This window comes from Corvus moneduloides, chromosome Z (assembly GCF_009650955.1).
Source record: "Corvus moneduloides isolate bCorMon1 chromosome Z, bCorMon1.pri, whole genome shotgun sequence".
Classification (NCBI taxonomy): domain Eukaryota; kingdom Metazoa; phylum Chordata; class Aves; order Passeriformes; family Corvidae; genus Corvus; species Corvus moneduloides.
In genome coordinates this window covers 15,449,412-15,476,143 of record NC_045511.1, presented here as the reverse complement: position 1 = coordinate 15,476,143, position 26,732 = coordinate 15,449,412, and the positions used below count along the sequence as shown (strand labels likewise).

The 26,732-nt window shown below is 43.6% G+C and overlaps 1 protein-coding gene across 7 annotated transcripts in view; it reads left to right on the top strand.

Moving 5' to 3' along the window:
• Positions 1–23,174, top strand: part of UNC13B (unc-13 homolog B) — a 206,101-nt gene extending 182,927 nt beyond the window's left edge. For 4 of the 7 annotated variants that reach the window (XM_032095621.1, XM_032095619.1, XM_032095618.1 and 1 more), the window contains 8 exons: positions 940–1,063; positions 7,548–7,604; positions 12,096–12,176; positions 12,570–12,717; positions 16,105–16,161; positions 18,674–18,766; positions 19,838–19,997; positions 21,165–23,174. In XM_032095621.1, coding sequence (XP_031951512.1) covers positions 940–1,063; positions 7,548–7,604; positions 12,096–12,176; positions 12,570–12,717; positions 16,105–16,161; positions 18,674–18,766; positions 19,838–19,997; positions 21,165–21,450 — 1,006 coding nt within the window. In that variant the 3' untranslated portion in view covers positions 21,451–23,174. The remainder of the gene's footprint in view (positions 1–939; positions 1,064–7,547; positions 7,605–12,095; positions 12,177–12,569; positions 12,718–16,104; positions 16,162–18,673; positions 18,767–19,837; positions 19,998–21,164) is intronic. The other 3 variants (XM_032095623.1, XM_032095622.1, XM_032095617.1) reach the window with 1 other exon arrangement.
• The last annotated feature ends 3,558 nt before the right edge of the window (positions 23,175–26,732 follow it).

Here is a 26,732-nt window from a genome sequence, read left to right as displayed (position 1 = left end):
ATTTTCTTTCCTCCTTTACAGAAGGAGAGCATTTTTTAATGCTTCCTGCATCCCACCCACATCAGTCTTGTCCCTGTTTGGTTTTGTTCATTTACTGTCTAACCAGCTGTGGGAAGAAGGGAGGTTGGGAGAAGATGGTGCATAATGGAGAAGAGTCAGCTGTCTGAGTGCTGCTGGCCACAGAGTTCCTGTTCTGTAGCTCTCACAGTGTGGTTGGTAAATCCCGAAGTTCAACAAATGTTTCAAAGGAGGTTCTAACAGTTCTTGGCCTTTTTCATAGCCTGGACAATGAAAAAGGAAGAAAAGCTAGGGAGATAAAGCTCTTTGTGTTAAAGCAGATGAACACATGGCAGGTGATTGGTGAATGCAATCACAACAAAATATGGAGTTGTCCAAGAAATACTTTGGGGTGATTTTAGAGGTGAAAGATTTAGATACTTCAGCAGCTATCAGAAGCTGTGCAGGAATTTCTGCATAGCACTCTGGGAAGTATTAATTTAGGTATCCATCAAAAATCATTATAGTAACCCCTTGAAGCTTAAAACCAATTATTCTATATTTGTAGTTTTTTTCTATATAATCTGTAAACTAGACACATCTTAAAGGGATCCTGTTCAATGGTACCTGCACTTACTTGGATTATATATATTATTCCCAACCACCTATCACCAAGCGATAACTTCTGTAATCCCCAGGTCAATATATAGAAATTATTTGGGTCAGAAATGTCAATCATCCATTTTCGCCAGTGTTTTTAGTGCTAGAACTGCAAGGGTGAACACAGGCTCTGCTTTACGAAAAGGGAAGATTTTTACCCTTAAAGCAATTGTTATGACAAACTGCTTTGGATAGGGCACTGAATCTTCCATATGCAGCTCCTTTTCTTTCATTGCATATTGTGCTCGCTGTACTTACTCAGTTCTTGCTCTCTCCCTGCAGCCTGACATTGTTTGCGACTGTGTGTGAAAAGACAGTGTTGAAACGGGTGCTGAAAGAGCTCTGGAGGGTGGTAATGAACACCATGGAGAAGCTGATTGTGCTGCCTCCTCTTACAGACCATACGGTAAAGCATTTTCTCCTTCCTGACTCATACCAGAAAGTGTTGCCATTGCCTGTGTAACTCATCCCCCTGACCTAGTGAGTCATCCATACAGGTAAAATTGTCTGCTTGTAGCCTGCCTGAGGATGGAAAAACATGTCTGGTAAGACATAAACTTGGTAAAGAAAGAGAGCATCTCTATTTATGGTAGGGTTGCAAGATACAGAGCACGCTCTAGAAAAAAAACCACAATTCAAAATCCATGATCCAAAAGGAATTTCTGTCCAGTGTATCAGTTTGCACTGATTAGGGCTTTGCAATCCTCTCAGGAGAGCTCTGTGTGTGGGGGGGATTATGGAACAGGTAGGCTTCATGGGCTTAGGTCATGATCTGTAGCCACTTTTGCCTGATTATTTATTAGCCAGAGTGCCTCTCTCACAATTAGACATGGTTAATTTGAGCATGATTTTTAATCACCCATCCCCCAATTTAACCCTCCCAGAAGTCTTTAACACCAGCATTGGCTGGCAGGATTTCTCTCTTTGTGATGCTGGGGAGTTGGAAGCGTGTCCAGATAGTTTTCCCTCAAAGGCAGGGTTTTGTATAATTGTTCAGCTGTGTGGACATGCTGGATGAATCTGTGTCATGAATGTAGTGATGCTTTTAACAATGGAAGATTAACTCTTCTCCAGTTTTGAGAAACCACAGAAACTGATTAAATGTCAGTCATGCATGCCCAGCTGCTCTGGGGGATGACACTCCGTTGGAGGCAGTGTGAAGTTTGGTCTGTAACCTCATTATTTGCAGATGATCCAAAACTTCTTTTCTTCTTGCTGTTAAGAGTAAACTTGCGGTCTGTAGCTCATTTATGTAGCCTTACTTTTTTCCCAGTGGTGAGTAGAACAATAGTGGTTTTCACTATTCAGCAGTTCCCTCACATATTTGGACTGGGCTTCCTGGGTTGCAGTGTCCAGGGAAGTGATTCAAACCTGCCTTCTGCTCTAGGTGTTTCTTGCTCTGAGAGGGAGGGCCCTTTGTCCCTGGCGTTGATGATGATGACTTGAAATAAAACCGTTGAGAGGAAGTGTGCTGTCATACCTACAACCATAAAATTACCGTGAGGCATAATTTGCTAAAGACTGCTTTCTCTGAGCTCAGATTTGGAATAATCATTTCTAGTTGCCTTTGTGATTCATAAAGAAGAAAAAGAAAATAAATTTAGGAAGACAAAATTTCTTTGTCTTGGTTGAATTGCTTTTAAAAAGGAGTCTTTGGGGACAGGTGCTAAAATCATCATGTAGGAGCAGCATTAACATGACCCATTTGGAATGGAATCAGTGAGATCAAGGGCCTTAGAGAGAACTAGGGAGGAGCTGCTTGAGCTTTATGCTTGCTAGTTTTGGATTTCAAAGGCAGAGTAGGAGAGTGATTCAGTACTTGTATCGTGAAAGAGGCAATAACTGTGATCAGCCAATTCTTGCAGCCTGCAGGATGTTGCTATAAGCCATTTCAAGTTTTTTTCATAGTTTCTTGTTGCCATCATCTCAGTTTCAAATTATGAAGCAAATTGAAGCACATACTCACTTGTCTGAGATAATGCAAAATACTCATAGCTGGATTTCTTGGTGTCTAATTAGTTGTATGGTAGCAAGGAGGCTGAACTAGTCTAAACTGGAAAAGAGTTGCTGTTCCAGAAGGACAGTTAGGAACAATGCAATGATTAAAATGGCCTTGTCTGCAGTCCTTGAGCAGGGAACCTGTGGTGAGGCTGGATGAGCTGCAAGGACGAAGAGCTGCTTCCACTGTTCTCTGGGGCATAGCAGTTTATTCTGTCACCACCAGATTTTCATCGTTCCCAGCAGTGAAGGCCAGCAGGGCAAGGCAGAACAAGGTTGCCAGCATGGACAGAAGCAGTACTTTCTCTTTGGTATTCTACTTCTGTGCCAAGCAGCTCTTATCTAATTTGGCTTTTTATTTTCTTGCGTTTTTCTTTTCTTTTGAAAGCACATCAGACACAAATAGCCTCAGACACTGTAACACGCTTTCCTCCCAGCCCTCAGGAACAGAAAGCCCTGGTGGTGCCTCTCCGCGTTTGAACGACCACTGATGGGAATTTCTGTCCTAAAATTCATGTGCAGCCCTTAAGAAGTAGAGGATATTCACGGCAGAAAAGAATCTCTTTTATGAAATATTTTCTCTTCTTTCTGCGAAATTGTTGGAGGTGCAGAAGTCTTTTTTTTGATGGAGAGCATGGAAAGCATACTTGGGTAGAAGGTTCCCATCACACTGCAGTTTGCCTCGCCTGTCACTTGTGTGGCCCTGCCACTGCATAGTGCTTAAATGCCTCTCTCCAGACTTAACAATTCCACTTAAATTAGCTTCTGGAAGATTCTGCTGTGTGGAGCTCAGGTGAGAAAGTGTTAACTCTGTGAGGAATCCAGTGGGGACAGGGCAATTTCACAACCTCCCACTCTGAGGACCTGAGCTGCTGGTCCTTCATGACTTTCAGATGGGTGACTTCAACTTCTCTGAGCACTCTCTGCCTGTGGCTTGTGAGATTAGCAGCAATGTGATCTCCAGTAACTCATTAAGTAATTCACACCTCACTAATTTTAAGATCCAGCATGTAATTAAACACCTTCTATCATGGCTAAGTGGATATACACTCTGGGAATCCTTACTTTGGGGTTCAGTGCACAACACGTGGGGATATTAACAGTTTAGTTATCCATCTCTTTCTCTGCTGCTTAGGATGAAACTGTACCGTGCCATCAGTGACTAGTCAGGTGAGAGAAGAGGTGCTCACTTTACACCCAGGTGATTCCTCTAGAGTCTCTCCTTTATTTATTTCACACAGTACACTGCAGCCATTCACATAAGGTTCTGTTTGTGCTTGCTTCTGCTGTGCTTTTTTTCTACTTGTCAGACTTCTCTTCACTAAATGAGAACAGGATAAGAACTAAATTTTCTTCAAGCTGAGGACAGAATTTGCATGTGACTTCCAGACTGTTTTTCAGGCTCATCTGCCTGTGCTGCTCCAGACCTACTCTGTGGTGGAGGAGAGTGTGGCTTCAAAAGGTTTTCTGAAACCTTTCTTAACTTCTGTTAGTTTAAATGAATCCTCTTCCTTGTGCTAGCTTGGAGCAGAAAAGTTCAAGGCTGCCTCTGTGATGAGGAGAAAAAACTTTCTTAGAGTTGAATAAAATTATGGTCTGTGAACTGCATATGTGCCTAGTTCTCTGTACTGACAAGTAATTATTTTCCTCTTTTCATCCCACTTTTAAGCCTATTTTGTCAATTTTTGTGGTTTAATACACCACAACAACTAAAAAATAGTTTTATTTTTATGTGTGCTAACAAACATTACCAGATATGACTGAGTTTTTTAAATGAACTTAAATGCTAAGTTAAATTATCAGATCTCATTGTTATTGAACATAGGAACTAAAAAAATATGGGAAAAGAATGTACAATACCAGATGAAACTTCCTTTCACTGTTATGTCTCAGAAAAATAAGCATCGCTAATAATATGGTTTCCAAAAAAGGATTGGAATCCAAAAAACTTGCAGCAGGCTTTTGTTTCCTAACTTTGTCAGCTGAGCAGTGGGACAGTTAAGCTTTAAGGATTTGAGTCACTTGGAGTATAAATCAGTGCAGTTCTGTTGGCTTCCAACAATTAGACTTCAGTCAGCTGATGATCCTTCTCTAAATGCTTTCACTGAAGGGACAAAAAAGCATCAGACCATTAACAAGGAATTGAAAATCTCTGTGTTGTGGACTATAGGTGTGTTTCTTGTTTCTAAGGGGTTTAGGAAAGTAAAACTAGTATTACGGGAAGAGCCAGAAAAACCAGCATGAAGGACCATCCCCTTTCCAGCTGCGTTTGCCACAGAGCTAGGCATGATTCATGATAAGAATTTAATTTGTCCTCATATTCTATCCTTGACATTTTAATCAATTCCATTGTGGGCAGCTTTTCTCAAAACTACCTGATAATTTAAGTTTAGTTGTTTTCACTCCCTGGCACAACTGGAATAAGTGCTGTCTGTAGAGCTTTGTGGTATGTTTTCCATGCATAAATAACTTTTCTGAGGAGTATGGCATCTTGTTTACAAGAATGCCATTTGGCAGGGGAGCTGTCCAGATTTTCATTAGATGTTACCAGCATTGATGACAAACTCAGTGTAACAGCAAAATAATCTCTCCTTGCAGATGCATTGACAGAGATTGTCACTGATGGATGAGGATTTTCTTAGCATGCAAGAACTGGGAGTTATCTGAGCAGCTTTGTTCCACGGAGCGTATCCAGTCACTGGGTATTGCTCAGTGTTACTGACCTGCCCTCCTTAGAAGCCTGAGACAGCAAGACTACATGCCTGGGCTGGTTAATGTTGTTCAAATGTATACATAAAAAAGTGTCCAGTGAATGCTGAAAATACTGAATTAAGAAATGTTGATATTACCGTGTTTTGGGACTACTCCCTTTTTCAAAATTCTGGGTATAAAAATGTTTTGGTTTTTGTTTCCTGCTTGGTCAATAGACTGAAAACCCTTAAATTTTAAGATCTGTAAGTCAACAAAATTTCATGGCAAATCATACAGAACAGCAGGCACATCCATTGGGTAACAGAGGCTGGTGAAACCCTTTATTCTGGTGGGTTATTTGGCATGGCCCACATTGAAATCTCTCTGTTGCTGCTGGTGTGCAGTCATGTTCAACCCTCCTTGCTGGAAACACATGGAAATTTGTGCTCTTTCAGATTAGAGAGCTGTACTCTTCAACACTACCCATTGGAAACTGACAACAGGTTAAGCTCTCAGTCTCATTTCAGAAGCTTTCCTTTGTGGATTCATTGTGCTGCCTGCACTTTCCCCTCCACCCCTGCCAAAAGTTGTGAATTTAATCATTTATCAAGAGCTTCTGTTTAGCTACAAAATCAATAATGTTCATTCTGTGTCAGTTTGTATTCAGCAAACATAAAAGGCTGAGAAACAGTGAGGGTTAGCTGGTGGTTACAAGTAGAGAAAGTCAAGAGGTGATCTGTGGTTTCAGGTCACAGCTTTTCAGCTTGAATAAATTTCCAAAGCTGGAAAAACTAAAGAAAAGGCCCCCTCACCTTAAAAATTCAGTTCTAGGCTGCTGTTCTAATGGGCAGAGAGTGTCCAGTTGCCCTAGAGCAAGTCTCAGGTTTTCCAGTGTTGTATCTATAAACTGCTTGTTTTTCTTCTGCTACCCCAAGCAACAGGTATAAAGAGACTTTATGCTGAGGGCAGACTTTTAGAGGGGCTGATGTTCATTTTAATCCTTAAAAAAAAGAGTTATTTCAGCAGTGATCTTTGCAGCAGTAGCCAGTTCAAGGCTGGCTATGAACAAATAGTCAGGGAACAAATGAACAAATACCAGAGAAGGCAGCAAAGGAAAGCTGAGTGACATAGGCAGGGGCAAAGGGCAGTGTAATAATTGTGGGTTTACATCTTGCTTCATTACAGTTTGAGGTATTTTGGGGTGGGGAGTGGTCATGGCTGCTGTGGTGAAGTGGGAGGGTTAAAGACTGCTAAGATAAGAAAGGATAGTAAAGAAGAGGGAGGAAGAATTGGATTTACTGGAGACGTTTAGTTTGTGAAACCAACAGTCCTCATACAAGACGCCCCATCCCTAGAAATATTCAAGGCCAGGTTAGATGGGACTCTGAGCAACCTGATTTGGTTGAAACACATTTTATGTGTAAAATTTATTTTCCAAATGCCTAAATAACCAATTGGTACATAGGTATGTAGCTAGCATGCTTTTAAACCAGAAGAGGGTAGATTTAGGCTAGATAAAAGGAAGACTTTTTTACAATGAGAGTGGTGAAGTGACTTGAAGCAAGATTTCCTGTCACGGGAGTTCATCTTCCCTTTATGTTTCTTCATTGGTTATACAGCTTCAGGAAGGCACAATGGGGGAGAAGAGCCATTGACCAAGCTCTAGGACATTTGAAGGCAATGCTGTAGTATTCACTGGACTGGCAATCTCTCAGGCCTAAACAGCTGAGGGCCAGTTTTGTTTCTGATCTGATCTGTGCTTACCCCCACCCTGATGACTGAGCCTCTGTAGAGGGATTCTCATCATCTTGGGGTTGTGTGATCTTTTGCTTTGGCCAGTCTTTGCTGTCTTCATGTGTATTTAGACGTGAAATCTAAAGGAGTGTTTGGAGATGGCCTGTACCCCAAGCCTGTGCAATCCATTTGAAGGTTCATCCTGTGTGAGTGGCTGCTGTAAGCAAGAGCGAACTGGTTAGCAAGACATTGTGCTCTGAAGTAGCTCTTGATGTAGTATCCACAGAAATGCCAGTGTTTATACTAGGTAATAAACTGGCAAGGAGTCCAGTTGTTGTACCTGGCCTTGGGGTGGTTATGTAAAGTTGCTGTGAACTGACTTGACTTGCTCAAAGAAGAAATATGTGAGCTTTGTTTATAACCTTTTTTTTCCCCCCTCCTTTCTTTTCTAACTTTTGCAACCATAGGGCACACAGTTGATTTTCAGTGCTGCTAAGGAACTGGGACACTTGTCAAAGTTGAAGGTATTGTCCTGCATGGCTTGTGTTAATGTCCCTGTGTGTAAGCATGGAAGTGTGGTAGTGCATAGCATGTCTTGTGCTTGCAGTGGTTTGTTGCTGAATGCATTTGTAGAGAAATGCCTTTAAATGCATTAAATGTGCTTTTAAATGCATTCTACTAACATTAGCATAGTACTTAAGATTAAATCTTATTGTGGGTTTAATCATCAGTGTAGTTTTTCTCTTCTGTATACATGGTGATAAGCCTGGTACATCGATTTAAAATGAAAAAAAGTAGACTCCTCAATATCTGGCCAGCTCCTCCGTATCCCCATTTATAAAAGGGAGTCCCTAATGGTTGGAAAGACACTTGTGCTAGATATGGATGAATTACATGGACTGTTACAAAAATAACTGTTGCTTATGGAAGAGAGCCTGTGTCTGTAAATTCCTTCTGCGTGGGCTCCCTTCACAGGCAAGCTGGCATTTAGCATGAAGGCTCTGTTGATGTGTTTTGACAGTGCATGACGTGACAGTGCATGACATGAGCATTATGAAGTGCACGCCACCTCATCATAAGCGAATCAAACACTAATTCACTGATCACGACAGCAATGGTATGAAAATAGTGATGCCTTACAGCACTCAGATTGCACTGTGCTGTGGTTGGTCTTGTGTTACAAGACAGGTATGGTGCAGGAGGAGGAGGAGGTCTAAATCTGAAGTGTCACAGTGCACAGTCTGCTGTGAGGGAGATGGAGCTGGACCTGAACTCTGTCTCAGAGCGTGATCAAGGAAATCTCCCCAGTGCAAAGGACATTATTCTAAGTGACTAGTGCCGTTTCAAAATGGATTTGTCCCTTCCTGTTGATTTTTGAGTTTGTATTGCATACTTAATACAGCTGTCTTCATATACCTATGTCCCTTGCCCACCAGATACGTTTTCCATACACGCTTATGTGGCCAGTACACAGCTCATTTAAGGCAGTGCTTATTAGCAGTCCTAGCAAGTGATCATGGCATGCAGGTGTGTCATTAGACATGCTCCTGTTCTCCAGCTACATTTTGAGGCTGTAAAATAGCAGTTAATAGTCACCTAGCATAAACTCCAAGTGTGGCTCCCAAGCTGTCACTTGTGCTGAGTGATGGCCTTATGCAGTACCACAGTCAGGCTGTTATCCCTGGTGACATGGTGGCTCATGAGGATTGTTTCCTTCCCTGCTTCCTGTGCTTGCAATGCTGTGTGTCACTTCCATGGGAAAAATGGGGAGAAAGGAGCTTTGTAGCCAGCCTGGGAGAGTGGCAGCAGAACCGCAGCATCCAAATGTGACTCCTGTTTCCTGTGAATTTCCCCTTTTCCTTGCAAAAACATCAGCAAGGACTCATCAAGTGGAGGAAGAGAAGCCATCCCTGCCTTTTACATGTACTCCTGGTGTCTGAGGGCAGAGCTCTGAATTTGCTGTTTCTTCCCCCAGGTCACAAGGACAGTCTGTGAGTTCCTGTGGTTTGCTTGCATTCTTGGGCATGGCCACTGAAATTCATTGTTATCTTTTACTTGTTCCATATTTTCTCATTACTGCAATTTCTGAGCATGTACAGGGCACATTCTGCTGAGAATGTTTTGGAAGCTTTGCTGGTTTCCATTTGCACTGGTCAGGTGAATGCCGTCCCTCAGCAGCAGCCTATCTTCAGTGCCGTTACTGTAGAGCTTAGCTTTGGTGACTCTGGACTGCAATTTTAGAAATGCACATAATCATGCAAATCAGGCAAGCCCCGGTGTGTGTTCAGGTCTTTATTTGCATATCCACCTATAGAACAGCAGCAATACAGGTGCACAGGATTTTTTATGTGGCAAGACCGTCGTGCTCAAGTGTGAAAGCACCGGAATTTTGGAGACCATAAGGGAAATGGCACTGTGTCCAAAAATTTCCAGAAGAATAGGAGTGTTACAAGAGTGTAAATTGTTTGAGTCCCTGTAAGAAGTGTGGATATTACAGTTTTTGTCCTTTTGTTTTTGCAGGCACATACAAGCTAACAGGGAAGGAAGGCATGGTTCTTCAGAGCCCTCCTCCTCTGCATTTTGCAGTTCCACTAAAAACCTGGGAAAATTATGGGATGGATTTTAAGCTTTATTGGTCTTAAATAGACCAGGGAGAACAGAGCCCTAGTGAATCAGATAACTCAGCTGAAAACTGAGATTGACAGACCTGACAAGCACAGGCTCTCATCCTGATGACAAATCAATTTCACAGTGTATTTTAAAATGCTCAGAAAACCAACCATAAATCTGGCTCCTTGGTGCCACATACCTGCCTCCCACTTACTATCAAACTCTTTCTGTTCAGTTTGCTTAATAGCCAGCAACTGGTGCAGGGAGCAGCTGCCTCCTCTCCCTTGTGCTGCCCCCAGAGTAAACAGCCAGAAACTCTGACCACAGAGTTTCTTCTGAGAATACCTATGGAGAACACAAGGATGAGTCTGAGAGATCATGAAAAGTTTGTTGGGTTGGTTTGGTTAGTTTTTGTTTTGTTTTTTTTTTTTACTTCTTCTGCTTGAACTTGCATAATTATTTGATGTAAATGTTTGTTTCTTGCTGCTGGCTGGCAGTCTGGGAAGTGCAAGGTAGCACGTGTACAGTTCTTTATAGGAACAGCGTGGGATTTGCAGAGGGCAGGTATGCACAGGAATGGCAGTCGTGGGCTCCTCTCTGAGTAGGTGCAAATATTACCAGTCCAGTCTCTGGGTTATTTTTACATAATGTGTTGAAGAAACTGACACTGGGAAACTCGGAGAAAGCAGTGATGTGTTGCTGTGCATTGACAGCATGGGCACAGGTGGAGTGACCGCTCAGGGGGCTGAAAAGCTCTGTAGGTGTTTGAGAGAAAAATGTTGACCACCTGGTTTCTGTGGCAGTTTGGGGAATCTGGCAAGCAGGCCTAGAAAGTCATTTTAGCAGATGTGAAAGTTGCTCTGCCTCGGGAACACAGCTATCCTGACTAAATTGGCCTCTCCCATGAACATGGCCCTGGGCTCTGGCTGATTTTGCACTTAATCTGACTGTCAGACAGAGAAAAGAATGCTTTACCCTCTGTGTGCTGAAGTGTCTGTGTACTGAAGTGTGAAGCCACATCATCTTCAACAGAATTACCCCCAGCTCACAAAGAAGAGGGAGGAGGGCTATTGCTTCCCTCAGGACAGCATATCACAACAGAAGACACGCTGCAGCTCACCAAGTACTGTGCCCCTGCACACAGTCCCCAGACCAGGGACATCCTGTGTGGGGGAAGAGGCGTGTCGAGGCACATCTCTGCTACTCAAGAAAGCAGGGTGTGAACTTGTCTGAGAAACTTGACAACTTGAGAGGCATCTGCTGTGGAGTTCAAGGCTGCACTGTGTAAAGTTGATGGCTAGATGTCTGTGAGAAGTGTAGCAAACGCCTTGTGCTGCCCCTAGACTGCAGAGAGTCCTGTCTCTGTCAGGCAGGAGATGGATTGCAATGGATAATGGATGGGGACAGCACCAGGCAGTGTGAAGAATCAGCAAGCTGCAAAATAGCCAGCAGGTCTGTCCCTGTGAAACATGCACATGATGCCACACACTAGGTGTGTTTTACGCAGAGGCAATTTAGCAGGCATGTCTCCTGGAAAGTGTCTAGGGGGGCTGTGACATGTTTAGAGTAGGGATAAACAGCCTTTGCCTGATTGGCCTGCAGCTTTTTAATGAATGCTTTAGGACCCAACCTGAAGTCAACTGGCCTGACCTTCAGCAGCTCAGTTAGAATATGTGTTTGTGCAAAGCTTTGACTTCTAAAATACGCTGTTTTCCCCTGAGACCCAGACTAAGCATCAGAGAGAAAGAGCTTAGTGAAATGACAAAGGATGGCACATCCCTGTAGTCAGGCAGGAGTCTAACAGGAATGTGCTTCCACTGCAGGAAAGGGAATTCTTTCTCAAGTGATTCCTGGCTTTTTGCTATTAGAGTTGGTGGGTCTCAATGGGAACAATGTCTTCTTTTAGCAAACGTGTTTTCTTTTGTTTTTCTTCTTTTACGCAAATGATGGAATGAATTAGTGACCTTTGTAGTTGGAAGAGTTAAAAAAATCCATAAATGACATAAAACGACTTTGACTAATGTCTGGTCCTCAGAATTCCTTGATTAAGGCGGTATTTGGAGAGTTTTGTTGTGGCTGCTCTAGAATGACAGTGGTGGCAGGCAGACTTCTGTTTGGGTTTTCTTGAGAGACAAACTGTGATTTTAAATTGTCACTTACCTTTGTCCAGTTCTTTCCTTATTTATGTCTTCTGTGCCTGCAAGAAAGAGAGAAAATTAGTTTATTTTCAAGTTAAGCTGTAATAAATGATTCTGAGAGACTCCATTAAACATTACTCGAACAGCTGAATTAATGCTGTCACCACATAGATACAGCGTGAATCCAGAGAAAATTATGATACTGGGGACTCCTTTTCCTTTAGCCTCTGACAGCATGCTCATGTCAAATACAATGGTTGTTTGCAGGATCATATGGTGAGAGAAGAAACCAGGAGCCTCACTCCAAAGCAGTGTGCTGTCCTGGACCTGGCACTGGATACAATCAAAGTAAGTGATTCCATTTCTGTCTCTGCTGTTCTCTAACTCCATCTTCAAATCCGTTTTGGGAGGACAGTGCCTGTCCTGGTTTAGGAGGTGGCAGGAGTCTGTCCCTACTGCCACAGTGATAAAGGCTCTAAGGGAATACTGCCATGTTTGTCTACACCTGAAGAGGTTCAGGGGACTGGTATGCTGGGAGTCAGCATATTCATATTTAAGTGCTTTGGAACAGGAATGCCATGAGCAGTTGGTGTCAGCTGGTATTAGGGCTGGGTTTCCAGTACAGAAGCTGTTTTGTGAATTTTTCCAGCTGTTTCCTATCCGTACATACAATTGCACATACCTGTTGGTTGCTGGTTGCAATTCTTGCTCAGTACCTTTCCCATTTCTTTTCACTCTCAGCAATATTTCCATGCTGGTGGCAATGGTCTGAAGAAAACCTTCTTGGAGAAGAGCCCAGACCTGCAGTCACTTCGATATGCTCTCTCCCTCTACACTCAGACCACGGACACTCTCATCAAAACGTTTGTCCAATCTCAGACAGCTCAGGGTAAGACTCTTTTGTATTGGCAGAGTTCAATGGAGCTCTTGGATCTGTTCATAATTTCTCTCCCTGGTACTGCCAGTTTGTAGAGTGCTTTTGGCAGTAACATTTCTGAAAGCGTGACAGTTCAGAGCTTTTGAAACTGGAAAGGAGGGAAAGGGGGTTATTTCCCACTCTATTGACTACATTTTGAGAGAGCAGAACTCTGTGAAACATAAGGCTTGGGGTGTTTGTGGTCTTTTTTTCTCTGCAATCCTCACTTAACAGTCACGTTTCATGAATTAATGTGGGTGGGTGGCTTAAGTGAAATTTGAAGTTACTGTACTGAGATTTGCACAGTGGTGTGAGGTACCATTTCAGCAAGACACCACTGCAGAAACCAGTGGTTAACGTGTGTGGCCTGTGCCTGGGTCACAGACCAGCTGCTGGCACAGCCCATGTGGCCCTGACTAAGGCTGAGTGACAGCAATTTGATGAGTTATGGAGCTACAGGCTTCCTGTAAAGGGAGAAATCTCTCAGGAGAGCAACAAATACACTGTTTTGTCTGCAAGCCAGTACAGGGTATGTGGGAGCTAGATGATTACAGATCACCACAACATATTAATAAGCTGCTGGGATGGGTCACCAAAGTGTTTGGTGACTCTCTGAGAAGCCTTATGGCTCAGTAGTGCTGTTTCATTGATTTTGGAGGGATAAACAGTTAATTTCATCTCTTTCATGTGAACATCTCCATATTATTGTACTGAAAAAATTTGGTCTCTAGTCAAGGACCTTCACTGGCTGACTGTGAATCTCACTATTTGCAGTAAGAGGAGACAGATGCTGTTAGGGGTTGGGTCTAAACCAAAACTGGTATTTTTAAGTTTTCAGGCTGTTTAATTAAAAGCCTTGCCATTAAGCTACTTCATCCCAGATGCAAAGTTATACAACTCCATGGGCATGTCCTTCTGCCATCTGTTTGCATGGAATCCTTTTTCTTTTACTCCTTCCAAGCCTAAGAGAGCTGGCGACCCCACATACTGTACTAACTCTGCCAGCATGCCATCACTCCGAGCCCCAGGATCAAGGGGAAAGCACTCCATTTGCACACTTTCCCTTGTGTGCCAATGAGGCTGCTTGATACTGGCATTCCCCTAGCAGTGTGGAAAGTTCAGAGATTTCGTGAACAAAACAAGGTTTGTTTCTAGAGAGAAAAGTTTGGTTTAGTTTTGGATGGTTGAATCATCAGAAGAGGAGCCTCAGAGGGGATCTGAAACTGCCTGAAAGGAGGTTGTAGTGAGGTGCAAGTTAGTGTTTTTTGCCATGTCTCAAGTGAAAGGATGAGAGGAAATGGCCTGAAGTTGTGCCAGGGGAGGTTCAGGTTAGATAGTAGAATTTATTTTTTCATTGAAAAGGTGGCTAGACACTGGAATAAATTGCCCAGGGAGGTGGTGGAGTCACCATCTCTGGAAGTGTATAAGAGGTGTCTGGATGTGGCATTTGGGGACATAGTTTAGGGATGATTTTGATGGTGCTAGGTTGACAGTTGGACTAGATGACCTTGCAGGTCTCTTCCAACTGTGATGGTTCTGTGATTCTATGATCCCTGCCTTTAGCAGCACAGTCTAGTCTTCCTTATGTTGAAACATACTGCATTAAGACACTGAAATTAAATAAAAAATCAGTACCTTTGAGAGAATGGTCCTGTCACTGGGTCCCAGCAGAGCAACAATGACATCCAGTGGCCAGACGGGTCAAAGACTGCTACATCCACTAGGGACTCCAGGAACCTGGCTGTTGCCATCACTTACGCAAACCACTTTTTAACGGGGAACTTGAGTGCACACTTGAGTGCTTACAGTCTTTGCTGTTCTGTGCACATATTTCCCGTTATATATCCAAACCATGAACTGACGCTAGTTTTTTGTGTGGATCCTGTTAAACTGTCATGATGAACTAAGATACAAGGAAGTGTGGCAGCACTGATGTTCTGCAGTCCATGCTACAGTCAGGAGTACTTAAAACTACAGAAAGAAAGTGCTCCACTGAAGTCACAAAACTGACAAATTCAAAGCTGATATGAAAAAGCAGCTTCATGCAATGCATGATTTGGCTGTAAAGCTTCGCTGAGGGCAAGTATTTAGCAGAAACACAAAGATAATGGAACATTGTCATTATCTCTCAGAAGCAGAAATATACAGGGCTCCCACAGAAGTGGGTGCCTGGGTATTTATGTATTTTTTAAGAAGCTTAGAAAGAATGAAGCTCTGGCGTTAGGGCATAATATGCACACGTTGTGAGATCATCAATTAAATCTCATAGCTGACTGATGACATTTCTTTGTGACTTAGTCTAAGGCACTGTGGGGAACACTGGGCATGGTAGGCCACTGGTACAAATCAGCATCTTGTATGTTAGTAGGTTTGAGAATTTTGGACCCTGTTTGTGGAACAAAAGATCTGAGCTATGCCACCTAATATCTGCAGAATCAGTGCTAGGATATCTCTGAGAAAGGCATGACTATGATCTCTTCTCTGTGGTGACCAGTGACAGGACCTGAGGGAACGGCCTGAAGTTGTGTCAGGGGAGGGTTAGGTTGGATAGTAGGAAAAGGTTCTTCACCCAGACGGTGGTTGGGCACTGAACAGGCTCCCCAGGGAAGTGGTCACTGCACCAGCCTGACAGTTCAAGAACTGTTTGAACAATGCTCTCAGGTACAAGGTGTGACTCTTGGGGTGGTCCTGTGCAGGGCCAGGAGCTGGACTCAATGTCTCTTGTGGGTCACTTCCAACTCAGCATATTGTGTGATTCTGTGACTCTCTCCCAGGACTGGGGCTAAAGAAGGATATTTTCTTACCCTTCTTATTAACCACGGCTGGTATATGGGTTTGGAGAGCTGCACACAGGTTGAAGGGACAGAAGGGGCAGCACCACTGTTTACAGCTGACATCTGCTTACCAGAGCTCTGTGATTGAGGTTTCCCTTTGCATAAGTCCCATGAGCTCATGGGAGGACATGGCTTCATGCAGAATCATTTAAATGCTGTTTGCTTCTCTTACTTCTGTGCTCAGTGGTTGCACCTTCCAGTTTGTGAAGTACCTACTGCTTTCATTTCATTACTGAGTAGACTTCTATTGCACTACTTCTATTGCTGCTAAATGTTTGCTCTGCAGGATCAGGGCTGCAGTTCAGTTATGCCAGCACAAATTCTGTTCTGTTTTAACCCAGACTATGCCTTACTTGCAGACAGCCTTGCTCTCCAAAGCCGGGTGCAGAAGATCTAGGAGGATATTTTGTCTGTTAAGAGCTAGAATATTTGCCTTGTGTTTAAGTGACATTGCTAATTGTGTTGTAATTCATACTCTTCTCTCTTTATCCTGCTTGCTTTCTTGCCTTTTGAATTCATGTCTCAGTGCATGATGGGAAAGGTATAAGGTTTACCACTAATGAGGACGTTCTTCCTGATAAGGGTATGTTCAAGATTAATGTTGTTACCATAACAACATTACCCAACTGCCTTGCTTTTGAAGTCATCTTGCCCATGCTCAGAAACCTTTTCCAGAGTCCTGTTCCCTGTAGTTCCCTTGTAGAAGTGAACTTCCACCGAATGCTTGCATCCCACAGACTGAGCCACAAGTGGTGTGGTTTGGAAGTCTGTACCTTGCCTGAGAGCCTGTTCCCAAGCTTGAGATTTATTCATGGGATGTGAAAGTTGTCTTGAAAATGGACTGGGTTTTGGAAGAAGCTGCAGACTTGTTCCCTACCCTTTACCATGGGGTGTGTGTTTCAAGTCCTGAACTTGCATGTGTGTGGTCTGCTGAGAAGGGCTACTGTAATACATGGGAATGTCTGATACGCACTCAAGGCTATGGCCAAGCTTGAACCATCTGGCTTGAAGCAGGGTTAGCTAAAGGTCTGGATGCTCTGGAGACCCCTATATATTAAGTCTTGCAGTGTTTCATCTCTTAATTTATTTTTTGCTGTCCAAAGTCTTTTTCTTATATCAGGTGAAACACATCTATAACCCATTGCACGAGCTCAGTTCTGCAGTTTCACCTTTCAGTATTGCAATACCAATGAGGCCTTCATGTCAAGAATTAAATCTGCTTGTCACTAAATGTACAAGTATGTGTATGCACACAGTTGTACATGCTCAGAATATTTTTTTGTTGGCTGTCTTCAGATTGCTTTTTTGTCTCTGAAATTTTCAGTTCATAGAACAAGATTTTTGTATAGAAAGACAAGAATGAAGGCAGGAAAAACTGTAGTGTAAATTTTGTCTTCTTCAAAGGTAATGGAATGATTCTGCTCCCATTCTTCTGAGGCATCAGCATCTCCTTTATAACCGATTAATTACACTAAGGATCAATAAAGTGAAGACCTGAGTGTTTGTTGGCTAATGTTTCTGTGGATTGTGGCCATACTGTTGGTAATTCTGTTTGTTTCTGTGGAAAATGCCAACAGTGTAAGTGACAGATCCACACCATCAAATGGGTCAGGTCAATAATTAAGCCTACCAATTTTAAAGCTCTGTGCTTATATACAGAAAAAAAAGCAGCATTGCACTTCTAACCAGGGAGGAAACAGTACCTTCAAGATTATATTTGTTACAGCCTAAAGGTCAAGAATGAGAACCTACCCTGAGGTAATAATTTGAGGTTGTGTTTTGGTTGCTCAGATACTTGTATATTAATGTGACTTTCACTGCCTACAGTTCTGTGGCATGTAATTTGCCTCAGAGAATTGCACAGTGTCATGGCTCTCAATCTCTTGGTTTTTAAATGAGTGGTTTTGCTGCCTGCAGACCATTCTTGTGGAAGTTAACTTGTTAGATCAGTCTACTCAAAATGTTTGTTTAATGATATCCTTCAAGCTCCTTATCTAGAATTTCAAACAGACCAGTTTTTCACTTAGTAATATATCTTACCCTCAGATTTGACAAAAAAAATGCTGTTCATAGGTACTCAATTACCCTCTAAGTATCTCGATTACAACAGCATTGCTAATTGTCAAACTGAGGTCAGGCAGTTATCAAAGAGAAAGTCAAATCAATCTCACTCTCTTATCAAAACTTGATCTTCATTTTGCACAGCAGTCATTTTCTGTAATTTACGTGACATCTTAATTGTATTACCCAGAAAAATGTCATTTCCATATACTACATGATGATAATTGTGATTAACAGTTAAAAAGTTGAAAAAAGTCATAATATATGAATTGTAAGGTTCATGAAAGCTCCCTCTGATACCAACATACTGTCTTTCCTTTCTGAAGTTACATCTTGTTTTCTCCATGGCTAATTGATAAAGGGAAATAAGTATGCAAATTGTGAGTGCTTCTCTCTCAACATTTTTGATGCACAACAAAGAAGGGGGGTTCTCATCGTGCTCCAAAGGGAAGCAGATAGGCAGTCAAGATGACAACTTTTAAGTGATGTACAACATGCAGAAAGGTTCTTGGAGGGTGAGACTGCACTATGGCTCTGTGCAAATCACTAATACCTATATCTTTTTTTTTCCCCTAAATTTCCTCTGTTGTGTGATGTCCTCTCCTCCTTTTTCTGTTGTTGTTGAGTTTTTTGTCCTCCCTTCTTCCCTGAGCAGACAAGAATGCCAATGCCCATCACTGGAATGCCTGCATGTACACACAGCAGCTTGGCAGGAACCTCTGAAAAATTCTTGCTCCCTGTGAAGGTCCACTGTTGAGCATTAGGTCTTTTAAATTCTTTTAAAATCCTCACTGGTGTCCTCAATAGGATGCAGTCTTGAGTGGAGTGGAAGAAGTGCTGGTGTTTATGTGTGTTGGGCATGTGAGCCTGATGTTATCTTGCACTACCGTGACATTCTCAGTGCTGACTGAGAAGCTGGCTCTGGGAGGTGTGCTGTGAAAACACCACATTGTCTTCCTGAGGCCATAAAGACTTACGCCAATAACAAGTAATCCATGTGTGCGTGGCGGGGGGTGTTGATTTTCTTCCCACAGGCTCTGGTGTTGATGATCCCGTGGGAGAAGTGTCCATCCAGATTGACCTGTACACCCACCCAGGAACTGGGGAGCACAAGGTCACGGTGAAAGGTATGGCAAATGACATGCTGCTGCTCAGGCTCGCTGGGGCAAATCTCCAGCTGGCAGTCAGGATGTTTCTGTGTTAGCTCGTGGGATCTCAGGCCAGAATTGTTTTCCCTGTTTCACATCAGGGACACGAAGAGAAACAGCAAATGAGCTTGTGCAGCCAGTGACATGGCAGTGCACAGCCCGGTTGTTTATTGGCAGCGATTTATGCAAGTAAACAGAAATCAGATGATGGCTCTCGCCAGGCGCCACAGTTTAGTCTGTGTTGCAGAGAACAGGGCAGGCTGATCTTGCGAAACTGCTCAGTGTGCACCCGGACATCACAGAGCCACTGAGAGTTCAGAGGCTCCTCTCCCCCGTCCTGAAGGCCATGTTGGTCCCTGAACAGCCACTCTGAAAATAACCAAAGCAGTGATTCATCCCAGGGTTCCTTTTCCTCCTTCATCTCCTTCGCTTGAATACAGCATACTTAACTACTTTAGTTTCCTCTGAAGATTTATGTAAACAGTTCTTCAGGCCTCTCTTCTGGTTAAATCTATATGGAAGTGCAAAAGCTGATTTTCAGAGCTATTTCCTCTGCTTCAGTCTGTTCCCTGCAGTGACCTGAGATAGAATGAGAATTAAAAGCTAGTAAGTCTGGATCCTGGAACCACCCACAGCTTTGTTTGTCTTACCTGCAGTCCCATTTTCCCTTTTCAACAGATACCTAAATATTGGCCTCCAAAATGCCCCTTTTTTTTCTTATCCCACACATAATGATGATGTAAGCATGGAACTGTCAGGGCAACCTGCCTGGAGCTGCAGGAGTGCCTGTTTTCTTGGGCTTATTTCTTGACAATCCATATGGCAGAAGCTACATGCTGTCCCAAACATTAAATTCCCTTCACAGAACTTAAACTAGATCAAAAAAGCAAATCCTTGCATTACAAAAAAGTCCTGCTCATGTGTGTTGTGACACTGTCATGTTTCAGGTTAGAAACAAGAAACTGAAAGCAGAGCAGAGTTGAAGGATGTCCAGAGCAATGAGCTCAAATGAGTATTTACTGTAAACAAGGTTGTGACTCTCTCTTCCAGTTGTGGCAGCCAACGACCTGAAATGGCAGACATCTGGCATGTTCCGTCCATTTGTTGAAATCACCATGATTGGGCCCCACCAGAGTGACAAGAAGAGGAAGTTCACAACCAAGTCGAAGAGCAACAACTGGGCTCCAAAATACAACGAAACCTTTCATTTGTAAGTGTGAAAAATATCCTGGGTATCTGGTGTGGCAAGTGCAGATGCAGAGGACAGTTAGGGTTTTCCAGTGTCCCCAGACAGCCTGCTCAGGGCCCAGAAGAGTACATGAACCAGTAGCTTGGTCCTGTCTTTGGTGTCTTTGCAGAAAAGCTGGATTATGGAAGTTTTTGCTGCGGGTGGGTTGCTGAGGTCTGTTCTATACCAGCAGTGTCCTTCGGCTTCTTTCTGAAATACTCTGTGTGTCCTGTGAACGTATTTTACTGTGCTCTGTCATTTTAATGAATTTTGTATTTTTTATTGGTAGAGTTGAGGATAAAAGTTTATTTATTTCTTAATGTGCGTTTTTATCCCAACTTGACCTGTAGGACATGCTTTTGGAACTTGTTTCCAAGGATACAGCCCTTGGAATTGGTAGTAAGTTGCTCTGCTAAAATTGCAGTGTTTCTCAGCATTGAGTATTGATCTCTCCTTATTTCATTTTCTTTCATTATTATAAGGACATATTCCTTCTTGGGAGGCTTAACAGAGGGAGCTGCAGGCTTGAGCTCTCTCAGCTGTACATATAAAAATGAGATGAGCAGAACTGACCAGCAAAAGGCTGTAAATGTCTGGGGGAGAAGGGAGTGTTCATATAATTGTTCTGTTCTGTGAGGAAAGGCAGGCTCCCTCTAAGTGAAGAGATATTGTTCCTTTTATTCTTTTAATTTTAGAAACATCAGAAGGGCTGGGGATTTTTTTTATTAGCTTTTGCATTAATGGAAGGTCCTGAATCTTTAACAAAGACTTCATCTAATTAAAATAGTAATTCTGAAATGAAGCAACCCTTAGCAGAAGCAGAAATGTTTAAAGTCATCTGAGTTGAAAATCTATTAGCATGGCTTTAATGTTTCCCGCTCCTCTCATTTCACAGTTTAACACACACACGCAAGTTGCAAAGGCAGCTTGAAAGGGGTCGTTCATTTTTTCTTCTTGAGTAACCAGGTTTACTTTATCTGCTGTAAATCGGAAAAAATGCCCACATGCTGTAGGTTTTACTTCTCTCTTTCTGACCAGGGTTTTCTGTAGAAAGGAGTTTTCTGTGACTTACCAGAGCCCTCCAGTCAGCTGCTGGCACCTTTGTTTTGCACTCGAGACACTGTAAATGAACTTGTGTGTGTTTTCCAGCATCCTGGGGAATGAAGATGGCCCCGATGCCTACGAGCTCCAAGTCTGTGTGAAGGATTACTGCTTTGCCCGGGAGGACCGGGTTCTGGGGATAGCAGTGATGCAGCTCCGAGATATAGCAGACAAAGGAAGCTGTGCTTGCTGGTGCCCCCTCGGGCGCAGGATTCACATGGATGAGACTGGACTCACAATCCTGAGGATTCTCTCTCAGAGAACCAATGATGAAGTTGCCAAGGAATTTGTGAAGCTGAAATCTGAGTCCCGCTCCACAGAGGAAGGCACCTGAGCTGAGCTGTGTAATGTTCCCTTTCCTCTTCTGCCTTGTGCCAATATGTGCAAGTGTTCAACAATTCTCTTTTATTAATTGCAAAAGGTTTTTTTCATGTTGTCTTTGTCAGCTCCGATAGCGCACGTGTGCTGTATAGGAAACAAATCCATCAATCTGATGTGAATTATTTATTTTTTAGTAGCTGGGTAAGACACCGTAGAGAATGAGACAATCTCTTCTTATTTAACATGTAAATTCTGCTTTGTGTATATAAATTATTTTATATTGGAGGCTGGAGTTGCTGGGTTTTGTTGATATGCAGCACTGTGATTTTATCCTCTGAATTTGGCAGGCATTAAAAAGGTTCTGCATAATCACACTACGATGCAAACACACAACTGTGTGGAAATTGGGAGGAGATGATTTGGAGGGGTTGACAAAGCACAGTTATCTCTCATTGAATTCACGTACTGTGGAGCTGCCTGGGGATCTTCTGACACAGATTATGCCAACGTGATATACAGACACCTCAACATCTGCTTAAAAAAGAGGTTGCAGATGGCTCTGAAGATGCACACCGAATGAATGTATGTCCACGGATGTGCTGCTGTGAGCGCGGGCAAGACCAGGGCCACGAGCCCGGGGTGGGGCCTGAGATGTCGTAGCCAAAAGCTGCAAAGGCAGCACACCAGGAGCAGGCTGCAGCTGCCCTGCCACTGTAATTAGCTGGTGTGTCTCGGAGAGTACAAATCCCCACGTGCTGCTGGGAGTCCCTGATGGCCGTGGGGGTGCTGTAAGCTGCTCAGCTCCGTAAGGCACGCTCGGGCTGCCGTGACCGACACGGTCGGGAAGGGATCAGCGTTAGAATCGTAGAGTTAGAGCCATGGCGAATCACATGGCTGCTATGTGCTTTTTCCACTTCAATATTCTTTTGTTAGTGTTTGACAGAGGATTGGATAATTTAATATCGCAGGCTTTCTGTAGCATTTTATTACCCTGGAGTAGCTAAGACCATTCCTCACTATGAACCCAGAAATGACGGCTTGCTTGGAAGAGAGGAGCACACCTCCCCTCTGCAAGCCCTCAGTCTGGAGTGCTGGTCAAGGGGCAGCACGTCCATTCGCTTCTGATCTTGGAGATGCTGTTGGCCGTGCTGTGATTGACCCATGCTGATTGTCATTAATCTTATAATACCATTGACAATACCATTGAAATATTTTTGCACTGTCTTAAAGAAGCGTCCTGCTTTTGTTTTCTTAAAAAACAAAACACTGTCCTGAGCAAAGTAATTGCAGGGAGGTCAGAATTTCTGACTGAAAATTCGCAAGAAGGAAGGTCTGGAGTGGTGATTGCACCTGAGGCATGTTTGTTGGAGGGTTTTTATTGGGGATATTTTTGCTTTTCCAGCTGCCCTTGTGCTCTGGAAAGTGCAGCTGGAACAAGCCAGTCCTTGCCCATAAAGTACTGTAATACTGTCAATAAATTCAAGGACTGCATATTGAATGACTTTTTTTTTTTTTTTTCTTTCTATTTTCTCTGACACTTGTGTAGCTGTATGATGTGACTCCTGTATTTCATGGGCCTGCTTGTAGAGTTCTGAGACAGCACATCTGCTTTGTTCTTGTCCATGATGTAATAATGCTCTTCAAAACTCCATGCTATTTGTCATGATTTTGAATCATTGTACGTGCCATTGTTATGAGAACTGTTAGTATGGTCTTTAATAAACTCTTTTAGCAGCATTTGGAGCTGTCTTTTGGAGCGTAACTGTGACTGGGTTTCCTAAACCATGGAGGCCAGAATCACTGCTGCATCTTCGGAAATTATTCAGGTTTCAGTATGTAGTTTTCTTTAGTGCTTTAGATGCCCGGCAAGGAGTATGAGTCAGTTTCCCCCTCCTCCATGGTGCCTCTGTCTGGGACATCTATCCCTGAAGTCCTTGGCTTCTGATAACACTCTGAGACATCACGGAAAAGCATAAAGAATAGCTTATTGACATTTTTTTCTCCTGTCTGGCCTTTAAGCCACATTTCCTTTGTACTCAGGGTAGTCTCCTGAAGGTGCTGAATGGAAAGACTCAACCAAGGCAGCTGGATACTTTGCAGATAACAGATGAAGAAAAATAATTATATACCAAGCTTGATTCATAACTTTCAGCCTCTTACAAACATTAATTCTCTGTAGATGGTATGCACAAGAGATGAAAGAATAAGCCTTCTGGATGGCAAATAAACTACTCCCCCTCCCCATTTTTTGGGGATTCTGCCAATTTCCAGGTCAGATAACTCAGAGACTCATATTTCATGATAATGTGGGTATCTGAATTTCTGTGATCTGAAATGCCATTTTTTCCTTGGTTAACATATGCTTAGCAACATAGTCACTTGGGAGGCAGTCCTGAAGGGCAAAGGAATCAGGGAACATTGGATATTCTTCAATAATGAAATCTTAAAGGCACAAGGCACAGGAGGAGGGCATCTCCATGTGCCGAAAGATAAGCCAGCAGGAAAGAAGGCCAGCCTGGCTGAACAGAGAGCTTGGGCTGGACCTTGGGGAAGAAAGGGAAGTTTCTGACTTCTGGAAGAAGGGGCAACTTGGGAGGACTACAAGGACGTTGTGGGATTATGCAGGGAGAACACTGAAAGGGCCAGAGCCCAACTAGAACTTAACCTGGCTACTGCCATATAAAACAGTTTCTGTAAGTACATCAGCAACAAAAGGAGGGCTAAGGACAATCTCTGTCCCTTATTGGGTGTGGTGGGAAACAAAGTGACAGAGGAGAAGGAAAGGCTGAGGTACTTCATGCTTTCTTTGCCTCGATCTGTAACAGTAACACCAGTTGCTCTCAGCCTGATTAGCTGTAAGACAGGGATGGGGAGCAGAATGAAGCTGCCATGATCCAAGGGGAAATGATAAGGGACCTGCTGCACCACTTGGGTGCACACAGGTTCTATGGGATCCACCCAAGGGCACTGAAGGAGCTGGTGGAAGTGCTCACCAGACCACTTTCCATCATTTACCAGCAGCCCTGGCTCATCAGGGAGGTTCCAGCTGACTGGAGATTGGCAAAAACAATGCCCATCTACAAGGAGGGCCAAAAGAAAGATCCAGGGAACTTCAGGTCTAGCAGCCTGACCTCAGTGCCCTGGAAGGTCATGGAGCAGATCATCCTGAGTGCCATCATGGACACATACAGGAAACCAGGGGATCAGGCCCAGCCAGCGTGGGTTTATGAAAGGCAGGTCCTGCTTGACCCACCTGACCTTCTGTGACAAGGTGACCCATGTAGTGGATGAGGGAAAGGCTGGGCATGTGTCTACTTAGACTTCAGCAAAGCCTTTGTCCCTGTTTCCCACAGCATCTCCTGGAGAAACTGGCTGCTTATGGCTTGGATGGGTGCACTGTTCACTGGGTGAAAACTCTCTGGATGGCCAAGCCCAGGGAGTGCTGCTGAAGGGTGCTGCATCCAGTTGGTGGCCTGTCACTAGACATGTCCCCCAGAGGTCAGTGTTGGGCCCCGTCCTGTTTATCTTTATTGATGATCTGGATGAGAGGATTGAGAACACCCTCAGTCAGTTTGCAGATGGCACCAAGTTGGGTGGGGGTGCTGATCTGCTGGAGGGCAGGAAGGCTCTGCAGAGGGATCTGCACAGGCTGAATCCATAGGCTGAGGCCAGTTGTGTGAGATTCAACCAGGCCAAGTGCCAGGTCCTGCCCTTGGGTCACAACAACCTCCTGCAGCTCCAGGCTGGGACAGAGTGGCTGGAAAGCTGCCCAGGGGGAAAGGACCTGGGGGTGCTGGTCAACAGTGGCTGAACATGAGCTGGAGTGTGCCCAGGTGGCCAAGAAGGCCAAGGACATCCTGAATGTATCAGCAATGGTGTGGCCAGCAGGACCAGGGCAGTGACCAGTGCTGGGCACTGGTGAGGCCACACCCCAAATCCTGGGCTCAGTTTTGGGCCACTTTCTACAGGAAAGACACTGAGGTGCTGGAGCGTGTCCAGAGAAGGGAACAGAGCTGGGGAAGGATCTGGAACACAAGTCCTGTGAGGAGCAGCTGAGGGAGCTGGAGGTGTTTATCCTGGAGAAAAGGACGCTCAGTGTGGACCTGATCACTCTCTACAGTGACCTGATAGGAGGCTGTAGCCAGGTGGGAGTCGGTCTCTTCTCCCAGGTGAACAAGTGACAAGAGGGAATCGCCTCAAGTTGCCCCAGAGAAGGTTTAGGTTGGATGCTAAGAAAAAATTTGGTCACTGAAAGGGTTGTTAAACACTGGAACAGGGCTGTACAGAGACATGATGGAGCAAACATCCCTGCAGGTATTTAGAAGATGTGTAGATTGGGCCCTTGGGGACATGGTTTAATGGTGGAGTTGGCAATGCTGGGTTAATGGTTGGACTTGATGATCTTAGAGGTCTTTTCGAACTTAAATGGTTCTATAGTTCTGCAATTCTTACGTGAGTAACTCCGGTAACTCAAGTACAACTCAAAGTCCTGGCTTCGTCATGGGGAAGTTGGTGGCATATACTGCATGGTGTGTAGCTTAAAGCATGACTTTAAAGCCCCAGTTCAGTACCTGGTCAGGTGGTTCACAGGTTTTTCACTCATCAGAATTCCTGCTTGTCATGGCTTCAGCAAGTGCTGCAGAGAAGAGAAACCAATACAGAGCAATTCAACGAAAAAAGTGTTGCCTGTAACCATGGTGAAGAGGCTTGGGCAGGGCAAGAGGTCTGGCTTTTACAACAGAGCCAGGAACCCAACTCTGCTGAAGGTATTGCTTATCCACTAGTTTAGCACTTCTCTTGCCATCCAAGCTTGTGAGCTTTTTAATCACAACATCGGTTTCCACAGGCGTTACTTTGTAACATGTTTGCCTAAAACAATTTGCCCATCTTGCTTCATTTCTTGGGTTTACAGTAATTGTGATGCTTTGAAATTTTCCTTTCTGCCTGAAAAACCTTGCAGATCCGAGCTATGAACATTCATGTTTCTGCTGGTACCTATGGCAGCAATACTGTGGCGTGCTCATGAATGTCTTTAGTCGAATATTCCTCAAAATAACAGCTGGATGTAGGATATGCACTGTAAATGTATTTATTATATATGTAATAATAAATAAATGAACAAATAGAATACTTATTTTACAAATATCTGTATGCTGGTCTACCTGGGGTGGAAAGGGTTGTCTTGAATTGGAAAAGACTGTTCCAAGAACATTGTGGCAAAGATGACAAGCAGCAGGTAGTGGTAAGTGGCCTGCTGTCCCATTCAAGAATCATCTGCGGAACGCAGTGACACCA